General features: G+C 31.6%; 1 protein-coding gene across 5 annotated transcripts in view; it reads right to left on the reverse strand.

Annotated features, from left to right (window-relative positions):
* The window catches only part of LOC114328375 (uncharacterized), a 985,491-nt gene that overhangs the window by 586,399 nt on the left and 379,622 nt on the right, over positions 1-19,470 (reverse strand). For all 5 annotated transcript variants that reach the window (XM_050654288.1, XM_050654283.1, XM_050654289.1 and 2 more), the window contains one exon: positions 10,195-10,311. In XM_050654288.1, coding sequence (XP_050510245.1) covers positions 10,195-10,306 — 112 coding nt within the window. In that variant the 5' untranslated portion in view covers positions 10,307-10,311. The remainder of the gene's footprint in view (positions 1-10,194; positions 10,312-19,470) is intronic.

Below are 19,470 nucleotides of genomic sequence, written 5' to 3' on the forward strand. Positions count from 1 at the left end.
ATACACTTTCTTCAAATAAACTTTTTTATCCGATGCCTAGATTTTGTGTTATTTTGGAACTACTAAAATTTTTTATTTCATTAGTAGTTCCAAAATGACACAAAATCTAGGCATCGGATAGAAAAGTTTATTTGAAGAAAGTGTATTTTTTTGTTCTTCTTAATGGCGGTACAGGCTCGTTTTTTTAATATTGTATTTAATTACAGAGTAATTTCCACATATTAATATATTTTTCAAATTGGGCTCTGTACCGCCATTCTTTATTATATTACGACTATGTGTGCCAAATATCTCGAAAAAATATTCAAAATTACAGCCGCAATCTTGGAACGCGTTTGCGCTACCTGTTGATCGCTACTGTTTCCTCTTAAGTTGTGGGTCCAGAAAGAAATGGGCAAAATCGATAAAACACCCTGTAACTCGGTTATAAAGTCGGTGGAGCAATTAATTTAGCATGTCTAGAACCGCCTCATTTACCTTTATTCACCATTCAAGTATTTCCGTTTCCCAATGAAACACCCTGTATACTACTTCATCTTGATTGCAGCCCGCAAGCTGTGACAATAGCTACTATGTGGCCCAGGAAAGAAAAAGGTTAAGTATCACTGGCTTAGAGAATTCTTACAACATATTATGTACTTAAATCGTTTAACAAATTTCATTAAAATCAACCTGATAGATTTTACAGAATCATTTTGCAATCTTATTTTTTTTAATTCAAAATTTTTTAAAATTTTCTGAAGAAAAAGTAGACCGTCTAGAAGTTTGCATTTTTTTTACATATAAAGAGGTTCTCTACCTATCTAATACACTTTACAGAATTAAAATCGGATTATTTAAGCGGCCTCAGAACTGTTTTAAGGTTATAAACAATTTTTTGGCTTATAAACAAATACAGTGAGGGCGTTTGAGTTGGCATAAATTCATTTTCTCGAGAATAGGCATCTCTAGAGGTAAATCCCGAAACAGGTCGATTTTTATTTGTAAATTCTAATTTTTTGGTATATATATCATACTAGTAACGTCATCCATCTGGGCGTGATGACGTAATCGATGACTTTTTTAAAGAGAATAGGTGCCGTGTGATAGGTGAATCGAAAGGCTATTCAATTTTGTATTCACTAATATAAACATTAATATAATTTAGAGCATAATTACATATGCTTTCCTGACGAGAACAAAAGAGTTTGAAATGGTCCATATAAAGATGGTAATGCTCTCTGAATCGAAACTAAATATAATGCCTTTTATCTACCCACGGTTTTACTCACGTATCGAGTACTAGGAAGCAGATTTGTTGATCTTTACCTCGGTGAATTGATATGCTGTGGAGTGCAACTATGTAGACTCCCCATGTCTCTACATTCATCACCCTTTTCCTTTTTTTCCTTGTAATTTTTAGAAGAATGGGGAATAGGTATAAGAGAGAATCTGCTTCCGAACTAAGAAATACAAAGATTTTATTATTTTTAAACATTTATTTGTTTAAAGATGGAGTCTTTTGAGTTTCGATATTTTATTAATATAATTATTTATACAAAGTTTGAATTAAAAAAAAATGTAATTAAATTAATTCCAATATTTAGATTACGTGATCACACCCAGATGGATGACGTCACTAGTATGATATTTATGCCAAAAAATTATAATTTAAAAATAAAAATTGATCTGTTTCGGGATTTATCTCCAGATTAGCCCATTCTCAAGAAAATGAATTTATTCCAACTCAAATTTGTTTATCAGCCAAAACATTGTTTATAACTTTAAAACAGTGCTAAGGACGCTTAAATACTCATTTTAATTCTGGAAAGTGTATTAGATAGGTAGAGAACCTCTTTATATGTAAAAAAATTAGCAAACTTCTAAATGGTCTCGTTTTTGTTCAGAAAGTTTTTAAAAATTTGAACTTTTTAAAAAAAATTTAGATTACAAAATTATTATGCAAAATCTAGGTCGATTTTATTGAAATTTGGTGGACGGTTTAAGTATGTTGTAAGAATTTTTTTAGCTAATTATGAAGGTTCTATGTGCAACCAAAGTAGTTGAAAAATATTGAATAAAAACAGTCTTTTTTGCCCCCTTATTTGCTATTTATTGCTATTTTGCAGAAAGGGTAATACTTTAAGACATTTTAAACCAGTCGTATATTAAACAAAATTCAATTATCTTAAGTTTCTTTCCCTACGACTTTGTCCAAAATGAATCGTTTAAAAGTTATAAGCAATGAAAGTAGAAGAAAATCGATTTTTCGAAATTTTTAAATATTTAAATTTTTTTATTTATGTTCTGGGCATATTTGGGAAGGAGCATAAATCAATTATAATTATTGAAGTTGTCACCTAACTTGATCTGCAAAAATCCGAATGCCACCTCACATCCACCTCAAAACAGATCCGCCCTGGTCTATAACGCATTATTTTAAATGTCCCATATAGGTAAGGGGGCAAATAGGGGTCACCGTGGCCTTTTCAGTACTGAATGGTCCAGTTTTTTTAATTATATTTTTATGAATTTCCAGGCGGGATTTCGATCCGACTGGTAAAACAATTGTGATAGATAATTTGATTGTGGACAAGCGGCACACCCCCAAAAAACGCTTATTTCTCGAGATACTGACCACAGTGTGGTGAATGGCTAATTTTGGTCATACTTTATGTTTTTGAATGTTTTATGTTATGGCTATGAAAACGAAAATGAAATTTGATGTGGGGGAACATTTTCAAAATCGCAATTTTACCCTACAAAGAGAAAAAACTGAAATAAAGTGCCGATTGATGAATTGCCTGAAGTTAATCGTAAAAGTTGAGTGACAAATTTGAAATTTAGCTTTTTAATCACGTATATGTTAAAATATAGCGTATATAGAAGTTTTCTAGAAAGTTTTAGATCAGAATGTTTTATAGAAAAAAAAATTGCAACTTTAATATCGACGTTATACTGACCACAGGTGGTGAATGGCTAATTTCGTCTTACTTTATATCTTTGATGGTGCTGAAAACGAAAATGAAGCAGTTTATTATAAATTTGAAGTGCAGAAACATTGTCATACTCGCACTTTTACCCTAAAAATAAAAAAATGAGATTAAAAGTTGCTCCATTTGTTATTATAAAACATTTTGGTCTAGTCTATATTTTAATATAAATATGATTAAAAATCTAAATTTCAAATTTTGTTACTCAACTTTTGCGATTTAATATTGCAATTTACAAATTTGCACCGTTTACTTTAAAAAATTCATAACATTTATTATAATAAAACTGGAGGCTTCTAACAGGCCCTATACTCTTCAGAAAGGTGAAAAGTATATGATGTACAAATTTAAGAAAAAAAATGTTAAAACCGAACAGAGTTAAACGCAGAAAATAGTGATTTATTTATTTTTAGGGTAAATTGCAATTTTGCCAATGTCCTCCTATTTAAAAATTCAAAATAATCTTCATTTTTATTTTCAGCACTGTCACGAACATACAGGAAGACCAAAATTAGCCATTCACCACCCATGGTCAGTATCCCGAAAAATAAGCATTATTTTGGGGATGTATAACGTCAATATTAAAAGTTACACAATTTTTTTGTATAAAATATTTTGATCTAAAACTTTCCAGAAAACTTCTTGTAGGTACTCTATATTATATTAACATATAATTAATTAAATAGCTAAATTTCAAATTGCGTCACTCACCTTTTTCGATTAAACTTTGCAATTCAAAAATCTGTACCTTTTACTTAACAAAATGCATAACTTTTTCTAGAACAAGACTGAAAGCTTGAAAGAGGTCCCGTTGTCTTCAGAAAGACCAGAAAAATTATACAATAAAAATTTCAGAAAAAAATATTAAAATGGAACAGAGTTATCGCGAATTAAACGCAAAAAACGTAATTTCATTTTTTTCTGTTTTTATGATAACTCGCGATTTTGATAATGTTCCCCCACTAAAAATAAACTTTATTTTCATTTTCAGCACCATCAAAAATAAAAAGTATGACCAAAATTAGTCAGTCACCTCCCATCGTCAATATCTCGAAAAACAAGCGTTATTTTGGCGATATACAGGGTGTTAGTAAATAAGTATGAAAAATTTTAAGGGCTAACTCTACATGAAAAATTAATACCAGTTTGCTCTATAAACATACGTCCGCAAATGCTTAGTTTCAGAGATACGGGGTGTTGAAATTTTTATTTCAAACTGCCAATTTATTTATTGCTGTAAAACCAGTTCAGCTATGAAAATGAAATTTGGTGAGTTTTAGGAGGTAGTTATTACGAATTTTTGACATACAATTTAGAATTTTGTATTCATCATTGGCGCGCCTACGGGCAATGGTCTGAATTTTTTTAAAGAAAAAAATAGTACGCCACTGAGATATTTCGAATTAAAAATTATTTTTAAATTCCACGTCTAATTTATGATAAAAAAACCTTTCTTGCCTTTTTTCATATGATGCACCGTTTTTATGTAGAAAAATAAAACATCTTGGCGCATATTTTTCATTTCTTAATACATACATCATCAAGAACTATCCAATATAATAATACTAAACTAGAACAATAACAGAAAACATTACTAATAAGATTTCAACTAGGTGCAAAGCTGCAAGAAATGTTTAAAATGATCTCCTTTACAGATAACAGAAGAATTTTATATTCATCATTGGCGCGTGTACGGGTAATGGTCTGAATTTTTTGAAGAAAAAAATAGTACGCCACTGATATATGTCAAACTAAAAATCATTTTTGAATTCCTCGTTCAATTTAATACAAAAAATCTTTCTTTCCTTTTTTTCATACGAGGCGCCGTTTTTATACAAAAAAATAAAACATCTTAACGCTTACCAAGTATTTGAGGTAGTTTCCATATGCATAGAAACTTAGTTCAAATACTTTGTAAACGTTAAGATGTTTAATTTTTTGCATAAAAACGGCATCGTATATGAAAAAAAGGCAAGAAAGATTTTTTGTAGTCAATTGAACAAGGAATTCAAAAATGATTTTTAGTTTGACATATCTCAGTGGCGTACAATTTTTTTCTTCAAAAAATTCAGACCATTACCCGTACGCGCGCCAATGATGAATATAAAATTCTTCTGTTACCTGTAAAGGAGATCATTTTAAACATTTCTTGCAGCTTTGCACCTAGTTAAAATGGTATTAGTAATATTTTCTGTTATTGTTCTAGTTTAGTATTATTATATTGGATAGTTCTTGATGATGTATTAAGAAATGAAAAATATGCGCCAATATGTTTTATTTTTCTGCATAAAAACGGTGCATCATATGAAAAAAAGGCAAGAAAAGGTTTTGTCGTAAATTAGACGCGGAATTTAAAAATAATTTCTAATTTGAAATATCTCAGTGGTGTACTATTTTTTTCTTTAAAATAATTCAGACCATAGCCCGTAGGCGCGCCAATGATAGATACAAAATTCTTAGTTGTATTACATAAAATTCGTAATAACTATCCCCTAAAACTCACCAAATTTCATTTTCATAGCTCAACTGGTCTTAGAGCAATAAATAAATTGGCAGTTTGAAATAAAAATTTCAACACCCCGTATCTCCGAAACTAAGCATTTGCGAACATATGTTTATAGAGCAAACTGGTAATATTTTTCATGTAGAATTAGCCCTTAAAATTTTTTATACTTATTTACTAACACCCTGTATAACGTCGATATTTAAAGTTGCACAATTTTTCTCTATAAAATATTTTAATATACAGGGTGTAACGAAAATACAGGTCATAAATTTAATCACATATTCTGGGACCAAAAATAGTTTGATTGAACCTAACTTACCCTAGTACAAATGTTCATATAAAAAAGTTACAACCCTTTGAAGTTACAAAATGAAAATAGATTTTTTCCAATATATCAAAAACTATTAAAGATTTTTTATTAAAAATGGACATATGGCATTCTTATGACAGTAGCATCCTAAGAAAAAATTATAGTGAAATTTAAACAGCCCATAAAAATTTTATGGGGGTTTAGTTCCTTTAAACCCCCCCAAACTTTTGTGTACGTTCCAATTAAATTATTATTGTAGTACCATTACTTAAACACATTGTTTTTAAAACTTTTTTGGCTCTTAGCACTTTTTTCGAAAAGTAAGTTTTTATCGAGATATTTTGAATACTTGTCAAATCCACCACATATTTGTGTACGATTATGGAGACTTGGTAATAATATGTAAATTTATGTATGATTTACGTTTTTAGGTATAATTTTGAACCGTATTAAAAAAGAAGCCATATCTCGATAAAAGGTTCCTTCTCGAAAAAATACAAAGAGGCAAAAAAGTTTTGAAAACACTGTGTTTAACTAATGGTACTACAGCAATATTTTAATTGGAACGTGCACAAACATTTGGGGGGTTTAAAAGAACAAAACCCCCATAACATTTTTATGTAAACAAATTAAAAAATAACCATCAACTCGATAAAAACTGCCTTATCGAAAAAATACTAAGAGGCAAAAAAGTTTTAGGAATATTAAATTTAACTAATGGCACCACAATAATAATTTAATTGAGACGTACACAAAAGTTTGGGGGGGTTTAATGGAACAAAACCCCCATAAAATTTTTATGGGGTGCACAAATTTCACTATAATTTTTCTTTACGATGCTGCTGTCATAATAATGCCACATATCCATTTTCAATAAAAAATCTCTAACAGTTTTCGATATATTCGAAAAAATCGATTTTCATTTTGTAAGTTCAAAGGGCTATAACTTTTTTTATGTGCATATTTGTACTAAGGTAAGTTAGGTTTATTCGAACTATTTTTGGTCCCAGAATATGTGATTTAATTTATGACCTGTATTTTTGTTACACCCTGTATAATTGGGAATGTAACTCTAGACAACAATAATATAGAAAAGGTTGAGTTGTATTAAATATTCAGGACAAAAAATAGAACTGTCAAAGCTTAACCCAAAGCGCTGATTTAAATAGAAGGTGTTCCTTAGCATGGTCAGAATTTGGTCGATTACAAACAGTATTTAAATCAAACTTGCCAAACACTTTAAAGGCAAAAACGTTCAATCAGTACGTGTTGCCAGTTCTGACATACGGAACTGATACTTGGGCTTTTAACAACAGCGTAGTCCACAAACTTCAAGTGACTTAGAGAGCTATGGAACAAAGAATTCTCAACATTATGCTCAGTGATCGCAAGTCCAATGAAGAGATTAGGAGACGATCAAAAGTAAAAGATGTGATCCAGAAGGTTGCCATGTTAAAATGGAACTGGGCAGGATTCATAGGAAGAATGGAAGACAACCGTTGCACAATGGCTGGCCGCGAATGGATGCAAAAAACAGCAAACAGATATGAATGAACACACCTAAGGGAGGCTTACATCTGACGATGGATGGAATAGCTGTTGCTGATGATGAAAATATACAACGAAGGAACTACGAGGAGAGACATACAGAATAGAGCGCAGCAGGACATAAAAGCGATGTGCATTTAAACTTTTTACTACGGTCTGAAGATAGAAGACAAGAAACCAAAATGACAATATATCGAATCTTGGTAAAGCCTAGGTAAAGACTTAAAGGCGAAGTCTTGATGACTTGATGAGGCAGAAGTTTGGGCAGTTGTCAAATAAGGATATGAAAATATTTGAAGTAGTTGAAATGAAGATGTAAGAAGAAGGTAAAATACCGTAGACAAAGTTAAAACTAGACAATTAATACGGGATGGTATCGTAAAACATATCTTTTTTCACAAGTATCTTCTACACCCTATTTTTTATGAAGAAAATGTGAAAAAAAATGAAGCTATCTCGCAATATTAATAAATAATATGTAACGTTTTTTTTGTAAATTCGACAGGCTGTTACAAAATACATAAGGTGAAAAAACACAACTTCATTTTTACACCCCTCATATGGATAAAACTGATATTTCTTAGAACACATTGGTACATTAATTCCTTGCAAATACACCTATAATTAAAAAATAATAATGGATATCCAATCAACAGTTCATAAGAAGAATAGCTTCAAACGTCTGGGACATTAGTTGGTGCGGTCATTTTGGATATTAGTGTATATTCAAATCAACAAATCTAGGTTTTATGGACTGTAAAGAACAGTATATCTTCTTCTAGCATAATCTTTTAATTATTTTAACTGTAAAACTATTTTGTTAAGATATAAAGAAAGTAATAAAAAAGTAAATGAAATAAGTTAGCAAATCAGTTATTGTTATTGGTTATTTAATATTGTTATTTAATTTTGTTAAGAACTTACTGTTATCATAATACTATATTACTTAATGTTTAGTGTTTTACATTTAGTAAATGAATTAGATAAAATGGGCGTTTTCTTTTCAAATTTACTAGCAAACCCAAGTTTCAAGTTGATAATGTCTCGAAGAGACACAGACAAGAGAGAAGAAGAAATGGAGTAGTATAAATATCCAACCATTCTGGTATGAAGAAAATGTGGTGCCACAAAAAAGAAAAATACATACGTTTATATGTATAGGGCACATGGAAGGAATCAGGATCGTCATTTGAAATTTTGCTAGGGGGGGCAAACATGTATATACAATACATTATATATGCAAACCTAATAAAAATTGATCTATTTTTTGTACATTTCAGTCATTTTCAGGGTCGGGGGGGCAAAGGCCCCCCTGACCCTATCAAATGACGCACCTGGAAAGAATATCAAAGAACAAAACTAATGAAAATATATTTTATACAGCAGTATTATTAACCAATACCATTTTTCTTCGCATTGGAGTCTGAGTCTATTGCGGGTTGTTTTATATCAATTTTGATTCATCTGGGGTCCTAACTAGGTTGTTATACCAAACTAGAAGTTTTTCTTATATGTAACCTATACATATATGTCTGTTTTATATGTATATGTTCTTGCAGTGCCTTTGTTTTATATCTTCACTTTAAATATGGTGTAATTTGTTAATCTATAACATCTTCTCATCATCAATCTCGTTCACTAATCAGTCTAGCTTGATAATTTTGCTCTTGTTGCATTTGTTTATTGTCCAATTCCTGGTCATTTGTTTATCCCATGCTACTGTTTTCTGAACCTTTCATGGATATTGTGTCTTAAAGAACTCTTTACTTTCCTGGATTCGGATTTTCTTATTCTTCGTGTATACTCGTATTGTTTAATACGTGCGCAGATTTTTTGCCATTCTTCGTTCTTTTCTTTTACTGTTCTTCGTTTTATTTATATATTTTTTTTGCTTCTTTCTATTTTCTTCAATGCATTCTTATGTTCTCCTATTGTTGTTACTGCATACTTATGATAGTATATAACCAATACGAGAACTAAACGAGATATGGTCACACTGATGAGATGGTATATAAGGAAAATCAAGTGTTAAGTATGTATGACATTTGTCTCTTTATCAAGTGTAAGTGGAGGGCCTATTCGTCCCTCGATGGTATCGTTGAAGGTTTATTTTCTAGTCCAGTTTTTCTTCTATATTTAGAAAGCATGCAAGGGAGATATTAAACCCATTAGAGAAGGCATGCAAGGAAGATATTAAACAAGAAAACGGAGAAGAATATTAAGAAGATTAACGAACAATAGAAATATACACTTCTATACTTTAATCGGTAATAAGGATAAAACAATTTCTACGAATTCTTGCAAAGTAAACTCGTAGGTCTTGGGCCCACCAAAAAAAATTATTACCTCCCTTATGAGACTTCCTTTATTCAGTTATACATGTCGAGTCGGACAACTTTTCTACTACGGAAAATTTTCGGGAGGGGGCATTTCGTAAATATAGTGGTTTTGGTTTTTATACTTTGGTGTGTCCGACAACTGGAGTGCCTACCCTTAAAAATTTGTCGGACAATATTACCCATTATTTGTAAATATTTTTATCAAACAATCTTGCAAAAATCAGCTGTGAGGGTATACATTTTTGAGGGGCGCACTATGGAGCCATAAATCTTGAATTTTGTAGGATTGTTGATAAAAATAATTATAATCTACTGGTAATATTGTCCGACAAATTTTTAACGGTACTCCAGTACAACTCGACATGAATACCTGAAGAAAAAATATGTCTAATGAGCGAGGTAATATTATTTTTTAAAAGGTGGGCCCAATGACTATCGTACTTCTGTGTCGCAAATTTACAAATATTAGTAATTTTAGTATTTTTAATCGATATAAAAACAAAACATCGATGTGCGTACCAATTCTCTTAACGTGTACATCTCGATTGAAGGAGACACGCGGTTTTTGGGATCCGTCCGATCGTTGGGAATCCGAGCGGCTCACCTCAGGCATCCCAGCTTCAAAGATCATTCATCCTAGAATATTTACCAGAAGGTCAAGAAAAAACACCAATAAAATAAATATGATACATGAGAGATGATAGGTCTGAAATGGGATGATTTTGATGAGCGGTTTAATACGATCTATCTATCGATGGTTGTGTTAAAAGCAGCATCATTATTCTTGTAGTTAAATCGAATGATCAATAGTACGAGATCGTTATAAGATTACGGTAATAGTTCAATTATGTTTCGATTTTTTTTTTATTTATTTACTGCGTAAAACTTGATTAATATTGTTCGAAAGCTATTGATTTGTGGGATATTTGATTCCTTTTCTGGGAAAATAATTTAATTGTTATATATACAGGGTTGGGATAAAGTTTTAAACCAACTAAATATTTTTGAAGAGCAAAAGACGATGTTCATAACGATATTCAACTTGGCATGCAAGTACAATGACGCATAGCGCAACTAATGCCATATAATATATAGCATGTCATATAATACAGTGATGAGCGCACTAATAATCGGCAAAATAACGCAAAAGATGGAAAACACATTAAGCTGTGAGATAGAAAGAAATGAAACTAGTGGAGGTGGGAGATTTAGCGATAAAAACCTATATATTTACATTCTACTTATTGTTTTCCACCTTTAGAATATAGGATGACTTTCGCAACTGCCACTGTGACAGTGACAGTGTTAGTTAATGTACTCCTCTGATACGTCTAAAGGTGGAAAACAATAAATATAATGTAAGTTTAAAGGCTTCTATAGCTAAATCTCCCACCTCCACTAGTTTCATTTCTTTCTATCTCACAGCTTAATGTGTATTCCATCTTTTGCGTTATTTTGCTGATTATTATCGCGCTCATCACTGTATATGCCATTAATGCCATAAATATGACTTTGTTACTAGATACTCTACTTCTGGTTTCACTGTAAATGCACTCAACTTATTTAATTTAAATAATACACCCTCTATATTTTTGCATAATATTTTAAAAAACTTATAATTCTGAATTCTGATATACTTAGTTTGGTAAAAGAAATTTATTAAAACGAAAAACAAATCTCTTTACAGATAAAGAATAGGTATATTTATTTTCCAAGACCAGAATAATTATTCAAGGGGGTAGGCGCAAAATTTCGGCTCCAATGATTTTTAAATACATTCCTTTTTTCGAATTCTGTAAAAACTAATATGTATTTTTGAAAAATTTAAACGCAGAATGAAAGCTTACGTTATTACCGAGGGATGACAGTCCCTGAAAACTTCTATAATGTTTATTTCAATATAGACAAGGCGGAAACGGCGGGTTCGTTGGGAAAAATATTCCCATGAGATATTTTTGCATAATCACATTCGTGAGACATCCCAGAATAAGGTTCAAGAAGTCGCCCACGAGAAAAGCGGGCCAATTTTTTTTTTTTAATTTTTTTTAATCAAATTGCAGAAATCAATATTTTGGCCCGGTCTAATTTTTTTTTACGTTTTTTGGACCATTCTGGACAAAAAAGGTCTCTTATAATTTTTCTCTAAAGTTGATCTTTTTCGAGTTATAAGCAACTTAAAATTTAAAAAACGCGAAAATGGCCATTTTTAAGGCTTAATAACTCGGTCAAAAATTATTATTTTAAAAGTCAGATAGTGACTAAATCAAAGTTTAAAGTCGCCGTTACATGATCCTGAAGAAATATGTGTCATTAATTTACTACTAAGCTGTTATTTTTAATTAATAACAATGAGTGGTTGTATCGTATTGACGCTGCTGTAAATGTGAGTGCGAGTACGATGCACAATTGGACTGCTGGAATAGCTTCTCTGTCGCACTCAGCATTTACAGCCCCGCACACGTGCATGGTGCTTATTATTATTACTTAAAAATAACAGCTTAGTAATAAAATAATGACAAAAATTTCTTCAGGATCGTGTAGGGGGGGCTTCAAACTTTGATATAGTCATATATTGACTTTCATAATAATAACTTTTAACCGAGTTATTAAGCCTTGAAAATCGCCATTTTTCGTTTTTTCAATTTTAAATTGCTTATAAGTCGAAAACGATCAACTTTAGAGAAAAATTATAAGAGACCTTTTTTGTCCAGAATGGTCCAAAAAATTAAAGAAAAAATTGTTCGGGACAAAAATATTGATTCTTGCAATTTGATTAAAAAAAAATTGTTAAAAAAAAATTGGCCCACTTTTCACTTGGGCGACTTCTTGAACCTTATTCTGGGATGTCTAACGAACGTTATTATGCAAAAAAATCTCATGGGAATATTTTTCCCTTCGAACCCGCCGTTTTCGCCTTGTCTAATAAGTTACAAGGGTGAAAAAAAGATAAAATTTAATGCAATTTTTAATTTCAAATATTTCGTTCAAAAGAAACTTTTTGTTTATTCTAAGGGACTTTCGGCCCTTGCTAATAATCTAATTTTTCATTTCATGTTTAAATTTTTCAAAAATATTTATTAGTTTTCTCAGGATTCAAAAGAAATTAATGTATTAAAAAGAGCCGAAATCTTGCGTCTACGCCCTTAAAAGAATCACTTCAAATGTTCAAAATGCTTAAAAAAGGTCACATCTTCACACTGTGTAAGCCAATGAATTTATTTACTAGTCTAATAAGAGTAAAAACGTTAACTCGGGTCTTATGTTTTCTTTTAATTAAAACAATGTAAGAAGAAATGAACGAGTGCTATCTAGTAGGTAACTGTTGACAAACCAATTCACAGTAATACGTTGCAAAATAAAAATGGTTGATTTAAGTGTGTGTACCTACTGTCGGTTTCCTTTGACTGTGGATTTATTCCATTAGCCGGTTCATTTAAGTGAAAAATATCGTATCGAAATATTAATAATGATCGGTGATAGTGGTCGTAGGAATAATTGGATGGAAATTGTTTTAACTAGGCTTACAAACTCATTTTTCATTGGTGGAAACTTGACTTATGAGAAGTATTTAGATTTACTAAATATCAAAAATATTCCTGCACTTCAATAGAATGGTTGGTTACTACAAAATTCTTGGTTTCCCCAAGGATGGAGTGCTTCTCCAATATTATCAACGGTTTATAAATTTTTTGAATGCGAACTTTTCAAATCGATGAATTGTATAAAGAAGATTCAACCTGCTCGTTCTTCGGACCTTAGTCCGTTAGATTTTTTATTTGGGATTATAGGTTTACGTGTTTACATTAGACCATTAACATGTTTGCAAATTACAAAACATTATTGATGAATGTGAACTAATACGCAAATGAACGGTGAGAATTTTATATATTTAAAGTCATTTTTAAAAATTATTATCCTAATTTTATTGTGAACCACCCACGACCCAATAAAATACCTAAGAGTCAGATCATCAAAGCATCTGCATTGTCAGGGTGTCTGCGGGAGATAGTCTGGTTAAATCTGTATAATATGCGCACAACTAGTAAAATTAGAATCTACAAGACTTGTATACGACCGATCATGACATATGGCATAGAAGTGCCGGAATACACCAACAAAACGAAACAGATGCTAAGAGTTGCCGAAATGAAAACCTTAAGAACAATAGTGGGGAGAACAAGAAGAGAGAGGGTGAGAAATACAAACATTAGAGAGCAATGAAAAATTAAAGATATTGTAAGATGGGAAAGGCAGCGCTAGAGGATGTGGTGGCACCATGTAGGACGAATGGATGAGAATAGACTCCCCTTTGTTCAAAACCCCCAGAAGACCACCTAAAAGATGGAGGGATAGTTGGCAATCTACCTCCCAGGAAATTAATCAGAGGCAGCTTCAGAATTAAGCAGATCGAAAGATCTCCAAGAAGTAAAAGAAAAAGAAGATTCTGATTCGATTCTCTTAATTATTATGGTATAAATTTATGTATTCTTTAATTTGAAAATGGTTATTTATCGTTTTAATAGATAGTTGTTACCTGAATAATATATAATAATTAAAATCAATGGGAAAATACCCAGTAGCTGGCTGTATACCATAACTAAAAAATCATACAGAAGTAAAAACTTCGTTTGTACAATGGTTTAAAAAAGTTTATTAAAAACTATTAAAAGTCATCCAAAAGGATTTGCAAAACGTTTTCAATCTAGATCAGATCATCTTCACTGCGTTCTGCTTAGTACATGGAACTAGCAACCTTATGAAATAGGTAACATCGAGAAATATGGTTTACATGATAACTATATAATATTTATAGCGACTCCAAGTCGACGTTAAAAGATTAAATGTGTTAGGAGTGCTCAAAGTGCAACATGGTTCCCTGCTCGATAAAAAATCGTGGTTCTTGCCAGTTGGTCTGTGTCCATTGAACTGGCAAGAACCACGATTTTTTACCGAGCAGGGAACCATGTTGCCCTTTGGCCACTCCTAACACATTTAATCTTTTAACATCGACTTGGAGTCGCTATAAGTATTATACAGTTATCATGTAAACCATATTTCATGTTACCTATTTCATAAGGTTGCTAGTTCCATGTACTAAGCAGAGCGCACTGAAGATGATCTGATCTAGATTGAAAACGTTTTGCAAATCCTTTTGGATGACTTTTAATAGTTTTTAATAAACTTTTTTATACCATTGTACAAACGAAGTTTTTACTTCTGTATGATTTTTTATATAATAAATAATTTAAAAATAAAATAATATTAAATAAATAATTTAAAAAATGCACCAAACCCACAACAGGAAACATAGAAGTTTTGGTTATTAAGGTCCAGAAAACTCAAAAACTTATTTCGTGGGACTCTATTTCAAATGCATTATAAAATTATAAAATAAGCAGAAAAACAAAAAGCAAGTAATTAGCATCTTTCAAAAAATCTCATAACACAACGGAAATCTAGATCAAATTAGTGAAAAAGTCCAAAAGAAAAAAATAATGCTTGTTAGACGATATACTGGAGAGGATGCTGTAAAAATACTATACTAGAGAAAATAAGAGATAAGGACGTCTAGAGAAAAGTGGAGATTTGGACGACACTTCATTAGAATATTAAATGGCAACAGAAAGTTGGAAGGATACGCCGAAAAATTGTTAAGAAGAAATGGATAAACGAAGATAAAAATGAAAGCAGAGGAACTGCGAAGAACAGAAAGATATTTAAATAAAAAAAGACAGCAACACAGAAAGGTATATAGAAAAGCGGAATTTTGTCAACAAGTTGCTGTAATAGTAAGACCGTGTTCTGCTACTGTACCGCTATTCGCCTCCAATCGCTATTCGCCTCGGAATGATTCTTCACTATGCTGTAGAATAAACTACTGGTCCAAATAAAATGTACTTAATTTTTTTTTAATTTTGAACGCATGCTAATATTAAAAAAATGGTGGAGGTTCTTACAAAATCCTTTATAAACTGAATTAAAAAAAAAATGAGTATTGGTAACTCAAAAATAGTAAAATAGTGCTTTCCACTTGAAGGTAGAACAACTAGATGAACTTGCTGTCATACTAATAGCAAAAGAATACACTGGATTGCTTTTAGCTATAGAAACGTAGAAAATGATATGCCGTATGTGATACCGCAAGAAAACTTTACGTCAACGTAGCTCAAAGACTAAATCATACTAAAACTGCAGCAGCTGAGTTAAGGTACAATTACACATCACTTGAAGGTACCTACACAGAGAGCGTTCTAGAAATCTTTTATAAAACACGCTTTATAGGGGAGAGTTGGATAAAACGGGATAGTTGGATAAAATGGGATACCTAGCCTAGAGACCCAACTAGTGCTGATATCAATCGAACAACGACGAAAACTTGTTCTCAGTTGTCATTTTAACATTCTCAGTTCGTTTTACCTCGACGCCATTATTTGATGAAAAGTTGTTGTGTTTAGAATTGTTTGACTCTATTTTTTGGTACTTTGTACTTTTAAGTGCGTTGTTTTCTACATTATATTGCCTACATATCTAAACATATAATTGCGGTGACGAATATTCTCACGTGTAGTCTATCTAATTTTACTTTCACGTTTAGGCAGGAGCCATTTTTGTTTTGAAAAATGTCTGAGTTTGTAGCGTTTGAAAAAACTCCAACCATTAATTTTATATCCTGTCCTAAATATTTTAAAGCCCACCCTGTTTGAAGGTTTCAATTGGTTACGAAACATTATGCAATGTTAGGAAAGTACCCAACTCCCCTGTAATTTGTGTGTTGTACCCGTCCTAAATATGTAAATAAATTTTGTCAAATAAGCACCTCTAAGGTTCAGAATCGCTCGGTAATTGCGCGTTCCTTTTCTCAATCTGTGGCTTCAGAGCGAAACGCAGTTCAGTTCCTAAGTACCCTTTTCATGCTGGTAACATATCTGCCAGCCGTGGAACTCCAGATGCCGCACCTGCCGGCTTGAATTTGTTTGTTGTCGCTAAGTTTAATCAAGAGAATGGTTTGATCTATTGTTCTGTGACCATAGAAGAACCCCGTGCAAGGTTTCACTCCATAGTGTCGGATTTTTACAGTGGAAATCGGGTACATACGCAGTAACATGTGGCGACGTAGTTTGGAGCCGGTATGGTGGTGGTTCTGTTATCTTTTGAAGCCCTAGTTGTTATCCATGAAGTTCGATGTTCCCTATTGATGTTCCCGTATTAGAGTCCCCTGTTGATGTCCCAAATTTCGTCCTGTCTCTATTGTCTTGAGCCTGTTTTCACCGATAAGAAGTCCTACCCCCCACCCACCTGTAGAATGACACATGAAAGTGTTTGAAGTGTGATGATGGGATTTTGTTTTAAGAGAAAGGTATGAGATATTTTGTTTTTGATTAAACTCCAAGGGGACATTAAAGTTGGTAAAAGAAATTTAAGTATTTTTATAAAGATGTAGTGCTTCCATGATGAAAATTGTTTGTAAGTAAAATAAAATGAAATAAAATGACAGTGTCTTTTGACATTTGACAGAGTCAAATCTTGTTTGAAATAAGTAGGTCAAATATTATGTTCACATACACTGTCCAACAAGTTTAAAAATTTTATGTATGTAAAAATCATATGAAATAATAAATTTTGTATACCTATTTTTGAAAGTAAGAAAAGATTGTAAATTGTTTATTGTCCATGGTAAAGTCATGTTTGTAATAACTGTAACTTCATGCTTGAGAGTATTGTTTTTTGTAATAAAATTACAGTTTGTAAGGTTAAAATAAACATAGTAAAATGTACCTTTTTTATTTTTATTACCCCTGTGGAAAATTAATAACTAGATTCTAATACAACTGTAATGAGTTTTAGTGTAGAAGAAAAGAAAGAATGGCATCGAAGCCAATAATGAGAAATAAGTAGCCCAGTTTAACCCCAAACGAGGAATCTAAGATTAATGTCCCCCAATTGGTATCCGTAAGTAGCCTAAATGTCCAGTAAGTACCCATATGTGAACCAGAGGATTTATTTCAACCGGCGTCCATTTTTAAATAGTAGAAAGATCCTCTAGTCTGAGTAAGTATCCTTTTGTATTTGGTTATGGTAGTTAGTCTTCTTTTAAACCCCCTCACCCCCAACGATTCCACGACCCGCCACCGCACAACCCATGAGGTGCCGTCTCGCAAAGAAGGTTTGCGTGTCTACTTCTTCTTCTTTAGCCCTATTTCGACCCCCCAGTATCTATATAGTTAGTCTTATCCCTGATCCCATCTGAGCAGACATGTAAAACGCTTCAAGTTGGACGAAAGGTGACACTTATAAGTTGGATAAAATGGGATACAGTTTTTTATGTCCCGTTTTATCCACCTATTTATTTGTTGGTCTATTATTTTTTAATAGCGGTAAAGCGTGTTCTCATACTGCAGAAAATAACAACATATGTTTATGTTACTTTTGTTCTGATATAATAATATGTACCTAGTTCTAAATAAAAGGTCTTATTTCCCATTTTGCAATAAAACATAAAAAAGGCCTAGTTTTAAGTTTCTGACTACTGAAGATATTGTTTTTTCAAAGGTAAATTTTGCTTTGCAGTCTTATATTTACTTAAATATACTTTTAAGATAATTTTATGCAAAAAATTAAATATTGTGAACCTATCCCGTTTTATCCAACCGTGGTATGCTAAAACGGGATATGCAGGACTTTAATAAATATTCTTTTTACTATTTACCAGTCACTAAAAATAGCTAAAAATATGTTTTTTGCGGGCTTCAATAAATGTTGTACCTATAAAAAACAATAATATGATAATTTCTGTAACATTTTTTCCGTAATAAAAATGGTATCCCGTTTTGTCCAACTCTCCCCTACAACAAAATATATTTTTGGTAAGGCATAGCATACCGCATGTCAGTGGTTAAGGGTTAAAACAAAAAAAAATAGATTTAAGTAGTTTTAAAATGTACAATTATTGTAGTTTGATTTTTACTTGCAGAAGTCATATATTGCAGGATCATATTTTTCAAGAAGTCACAATATTCGGCTTGTAGTCATAAAATAAACAATGCGTTTTGACTATTAAAGTTCAAACGATCGTCAAGCATATATTCCGAAACGCAAAAGCATATACATTTTTTTATCATATTTTATACTTACTTCTCAATAGGTATAGAATCAAAATAGAATTGCGCATTCTAAAACTACTTTTAAAATTGCCTTTTTTCGGAATTTTTAATTGTTTATTTGCATTTTACACTTAAAGTAAACATTTTACAAAGAAAATATAAGAATATCTTTCGTCTGAAAATAATCAAAATAATTCAAAGTATCAAAATAGTGATGATAACCAACAAAAGCATTTTTTTATAATCGACCTTTTTTGACAAACTCCATCTCTATAGTTTATAAGGTCCATCTCTATATAAAAAATACTTACTTTCGGGTTTAATTTGCAATACATTTTTTGATTATAAACATTTAAGAGTATTTTTAAGAAAGTCGTCTGTTGAACCTTTTCATCTACAATGCGTAGTTTTTCGACAATGTTGAAATGAATGAAAAAGGTCGCTTTTTTACTTAAATATTAATAAAAAAAACCATGACAGAGTAAAAATTTCGATACCCACGAAATAGTCTTTTTCTATTGACTTTCTCCAAATACTTATCCCCAGTACAAAAATTCTTCTTCTTCTTGTGTTCATTAGTGGTGCAGCCAAATCACTGTCTCAAATTCCGCAACCATGACATTCTTCTACGGCCTGGATTCCGTTTTCCTTCTATACAAAAATAGCGTCCAGTAATTTTTTGATATTTAAATCC

The sequence above is a fragment of the Diabrotica virgifera genome, chromosome 6 (genome assembly GCF_917563875.1).
Source record: "Diabrotica virgifera virgifera chromosome 6, PGI_DIABVI_V3a".
Classification (NCBI taxonomy): domain Eukaryota; kingdom Metazoa; phylum Arthropoda; class Insecta; order Coleoptera; family Chrysomelidae; genus Diabrotica; species Diabrotica virgifera.